The following is a 5,562-nucleotide window of genomic DNA, read 5'->3' as shown; positions in this document are numbered from 1 at the left end:
GCTTTATGCAATACAATTGTATTTGAAATTCAAATTTTTATTTTTTTATGTTACAGATTTAATCCAGAAATTCTGCTAAGAACATTACAAGACTATTGTTAAAAGGACATTATTCACGGTTCAAACCAACTATAGATAGTGTTTTCCTATACACCTCTGGAGGATTCTCTAAAGACATTTTCATTTTCTGCATGGGAGAAACCTTCCAGAGCTAATTTGTATCTTATCTATGACAGGATGAGTCTGACAGGAGAGAAACCACATCTGTGCTCTGAGTGTGACAAACGCTTTACATATAAATCACAGCTTCTCACACATCAGAGGAGTCACACAGGAGAGAAACCATTTACATGTTCTGAGTGTAGCAAGTGTTTTATCACCAGGCAAGCACTTGTTATACATCAGATGAGTCACACAGGAGAGAGACCATATCTGTGCTCTGAGTGTGACAAACGCTTTACATGTAAATCAGATCTTCTCATCCATCAGAGGATTCACACAGGAGAGAAGCCATTTACATGTTCTGAGTGTAACAAGAGTTTTACCCGTAAGTCAATTCTTATTATACATCAGAGGATTCACACAGGAGAGAGACCATATAATTGCTCTGAGTGTGACAAAGGCTTTGCAAACAAATTAGATCTTCTCATCCATCATAGGAGTCACACAGGAGAGAGACCACATCTGTGCTCTGAGTGTGACAAACGCTTTACATCTAACTCACATCTTCTCAGACATCAGAGGAGTCACACAGGAGAGAAGCCATATCTGTGCTCTGAGTGTGACAAACGCTTTACATGTAAATCACATCTTCTCAGACATCAGAGGAGTCACACAGGGGAGAGACCATATAAATGTGCTGAATGTAGCAAGTGTTTTATCACCAGGCAAGCACTTGGTGTACATCAGAGGAGTCACACAGGAGAGAGACCATATAAATGCTCTGAATGTAGCAAGTGTTTTTCTCAGAAATCACATCTTTCTGAACATCAGAGGAGTCATACAGGAGAGAAACCATTTCAATGCTTTGAATGCAGAAAGTGTTTTACAGTAAAGAAAAGTCTTCTTCTTCATCAGAGGATTCACACAGGATAAAAACACATTGATTCTCTAAATGTAGCAAGTGTTTCACTAAGAAACAAGGGACCTTATTTAAGTCCGTACATTCGGACCCCTTCGTTCGCAAGGTGTTTGATGTTGGGCTTTTGGCACAGCATAAGATTACATTTTACAGCAGAGCCGGGCGACACAGATGTTATGTGTCTGCACATGTGTAGGGTCAGTTCTGCGCATGTGCAGATGCTGGGTGTGTGCACCCATGGCAATCAACCTTTTCGCTGGGTGCTCACACCCAACTAACCTTGTGGGCAGAGGGCGGAAAGACAGGGGGCACTGAACTGGTCCATTTTCATATGGGAATACCCAGCGCTTCATTGAGAATGCTGGGTGTGCTCATTCTAATGGGCTGATGATGCAGGTGAGGGGGCAGGTGGCTTAAAATCACCAGATATCAGCTGCTTGCCCAATTCCTTCAGAATGCACACACATCTACAGTTTCTCTGAGCAACCTTAGATGTGCATGTGCCTTCCACATCATTTGATGGTCGGCGACCATGGAATGATGTAGGTGTTTCATAACAGCCTGCGAATGGATGTTTATATTAAACATCCATTTGCAGCCTGTCCGTGGGAACACCGGCTGCAAGTTTCGGCGAGCAGCCCGGCATTCACAGGTGGGGTTTGGTGGACTCACAAGGCTGTGAATTTGCAACCTTGTGAGGCAATTAGAATAAACCCCAAAAACTTGTTATACATCCAATGAGTCACACAGGGGATCAGCCATATACATGCTCTGAGTGCAGCAAGTGTTTTACTAAAGAGATCAACCTTATTACTCACATACATAGTCACTCTGAGGGTCTGACTGTTGCATGCGAATCAATAGTAAGTTGTATCACCACATTATGTGTTCAGGAAGGTAACTTTATTGTTACAGTATGAATATGGCAATAAGTTGATATAAATCCATCTTGCTAAAGACAGGAGAGCTGTGACCAGTAAGCTGGGGGCTGCTTTACCCTTGGGACAATCTCTCTGTTGGGAAATAGAGCTGCAGTATAACAGACAATGACGATGTGGCTGCCATTACTGTGCCCTGTAATATACAGCTGTTCTGCTCACACTGGTGCTGGGGATAGTACAGGAAAGAGCTTTAGGTACTTGTTTAGTTTCATGGCGGCTGATATATTGGATGCGATATCTGCCAATGCGATCCGATGTGATTTTTTTATCTTTTCGTAACCGCATTATCCACTACGCATGGAGTTGATCTTATATAGTGTGGTGAGCGCAGCAAGCTACCGAGCCCGAAGCGTGGCGAGCGTATGCGGATTTCTCGTCACACTATCTAAAATCAACTCCATGTGTTGTGGATAGTGGGATTATGTACAGGTAAAAAATCGGATCGCATTGGATCGGTTGATATATCGGCCGATATTGCATCCGATATATCAGCCGCCATGAATCTAAACAAGTACCGAGCTTTATATCCATTACAGAGTTCTAGCAGCTCCTCCCAGTCCCTATTATACCTCCTTATTCTGTCCCTCATACATTCCTATTGCTGTCTTATCTCCCTCTGATTCATATACTATGTATTATATTGTATAATGGTGCAACTAAGACATCAGTCCCCTGTATCTCATATTAATCAATGATTATACAGCTGTTTGCTTGCTGGCACTAGGTGATTAAAGCTGATATCTGGTTGCTGTGGGTAACAGCACATATTTTGTTTTTACACATGTTATGAATAAAATCCCTTTGATAACACATTGTTTACCATGTTTATGATCAAGAACATAATTAAAATTACTTAGTGATTATAATCAAACAATATCAGTAACTACTATTTATGTTACTGACAGTTATCCCCATAACACTTGTTGTTGAATAAATACTGATCCTTATAAATGATATGATTCTGTTTTTGGCTGCTGATCTAATATATTTTATAAGTATTAAATCCTTTTGTACATTGTTCTACATATTAGATGATGGGACCAGGGGAGATACAGATGGAGCCACCATCATCTAGCCTGCCTATGGCGTTTGTCCTGCCATAAGTAGCACAGCATGGTATATGGCATATGGCATTATATACCAGCAAGACCAGTACCATATAAAAGAGGAGATTCTTGGCTTTCAGGGCAGACAAACTTCTATTTTATGTGATACCTGCAAGGGATGCACGACCTGCCTCTCTATGGAGGTTATTCTGGTTGGTGCATAAATTTCCGAATTCTTTCAGAGCGGACCGCACACCACGCTGTGCGGACATCGTATGAAGAAACGCCCACCGGTCCTCCGCATTCAGACGGACTCACACTTTAAGAAGGGGGCGTGTTTATGGACAACATCCAAACCTTGCGTGTGCGGTGGACACACACATATTCTTACAGCGTCTGCACGGTCTTACCGCATCAGAACGTACGGGAACCTGCCCGTACGCACCGATGCGGTGTATTATCGCAAAACTCACCACTATTATCGGAACTCACAAATTGGTCACATGACCCACTTATGCAATTAGGCAACATTGGTAATGTGTGTAAAAAATGCAGCCATGCTTTGAGCATATATTTGTGTGTTTTGTAATGGTCCATTTAAGCTGCAATGGTTCCAATTGAAGAAATGACAAGAGTGTAATTAATGAGTAATGAGTAGAGGAGTGGATTGTATTGTGTTCAGCTGACATTGGTTCAGGTGCGTTCTGATTGCCTAGCGCATGACCGAGTGGCAATACTTGCTTATGAACACCGCATATTTTCTGCCTTTTGGTTCATTTGCAGTCGGTGCTCTGTCCGAATGCACGCCTACCAGAATTAGTGCACTCCCTCGTGTACGCCCATGTTTACGCCCAGTTTAGCCCACTTTGAAACTACGCCCGTGTGTAGTTCCGAATGACGCCCATATTACGCCCATATTTCCCGAGTGAATGCGGTGCACTTTTCTGTATGGTATTAGTGAGAATGAGTACGGAGACCTTGGGTGGCACATGCGCATAGCGTTGCCTACGCATGCGCAGATGGCTAAAAAATGCCATCCGAAAGAATTTGGAAATTTACGCATCGACCAGAATAAGGCCCTATATGTGACCTACGATTCAAATCCCCCAAGAATAACTTACCTGCACATTGGTACAATTATTTGGGATATATGAGGATCGCAACTGTCACACATAGAGTTTCAGAGATCTGTGTGACAGCTGCCAGGCAATAAAAAAAGCCCTTATTACCAATCACCATAATTTTGCAGAGCGCTACTGTGAGACAAGGAAATAATATTGCACTAAAGATTTTAATAATTCCTCTAATAAAAATCCTGTTTTAGACATAAGCAATAAAAACAAATGTATTGGCTGTGATATAAGGGTGCCCCCACCCAGAGTACTTCTTTTTTTCTCCTCCTCTTTTGGAATAAGTGTTACCTAATACTTCATATACTCAGGGGTGCACCACTGGTGGTCCAATAAAAAAGACACCACACATTTATTTTGGTGTCTAGGACCAATCTATCAATAACAGGGTTTTTTTCGCCAGTCTTTCACAGGCTTCTCAGAACACCTTCACAAAAAAACCTAAACAGTGGCTTATTACCACTGGCCAGTGCAGATTTAACTCTCCACAATCCCCCTCCCCCAATCCCCATTTTACTTGATTTAGAGCACTTGAATGCAATATACAGTATTTAAGCTTTCTACATTGACTGTGAAAACAGCAGTCTCCCAGGGGATGGAGAAGGTGGAGGGGAGAGGTGGGGGTGACCACCCAGCATTAACCAACATCTCATTAAGCTATATAAAACTTAGGCAATGGGGAAGTTGTGTGAGCATCTAATGAGCTGCTGGTTGGAATGATAATCTGTCCTTCTCTAATGATATAGTGCAGAATATGTTATAGTGTCAGCAGCGCTGGTGTAAAAGAATGCTGCTATAGAAAGTCCAATCAGCTCAGCTTAGCTACTGATTGATGGCCCATATCAACATCCCATCTGAAATAGCAATCACATGTTAGTAACTTTCAAAGGATCGTATCTTTCTTTGTCAGCCTCTTTTCTGACAAAAATCCCAGTGTGATGCCCAGAGATGTCAATAAGTGTAAAAATTAGATATTGGGTTCTGTAGTATATACAAGGGCTTCCTTCCCCTTAATGCTGGGTCCCCGCATGACTCATTGTTTGGCTAAATTCTGCTGACCTGTCACTCAAGCAGAGCACTTTTTCTATTTAGAATGGGGAGGGAATCTCCACTCTAAATAGCCATGGAAACTTTGTGATTTCCAATGTGTGGTCTGATCTAATTAACCTTTGTAGTTTTGGGGATTCACTCCCTTATCTACATAGTAATGCTACGCCTGACAGGTCAGTGGAGCTTAGCCAATCAAGGGAGCTCTACTACTGTAGCACACTCTGATTGGCTGCAGTGTCTGGCAGTGAAAGGAGTCATGTGGGGACCCAGCAATCGGTAGAAGGAAGCCCAATTATGTCTGTTTGGATTCAGAT

General features: G+C 42.3%; 1 protein-coding gene across 1 annotated transcript; it reads left to right on the top strand.

Moving 5' to 3' along the window:
- The first annotated feature begins 237 nt into the window (after nt 1-237).
- On the top strand, nt 238-1,095 carry LOC146073278 (uncharacterized). The gene has a single exon (XM_083180458.1). It carries the CDS (start codon nt 238-240, stop codon nt 1,093-1,095), a length of 858 nt encoding a protein of 285 aa, XP_083036584.1.
- The last annotated feature ends 4,467 nt before the right edge of the window (nt 1,096-5,562 follow it).

This window comes from Crinia signifera, chromosome 4 (genome assembly GCF_055691185.1).
Source record: "Crinia signifera chromosome 4, ASM5569118v1, whole genome shotgun sequence".
Taxonomy (NCBI): Eukaryota; Metazoa; Chordata; class Amphibia; order Anura; family Myobatrachidae; genus Crinia; species Crinia signifera.
This window is presented reverse-complemented; position numbering and strand designations above follow the sequence as displayed.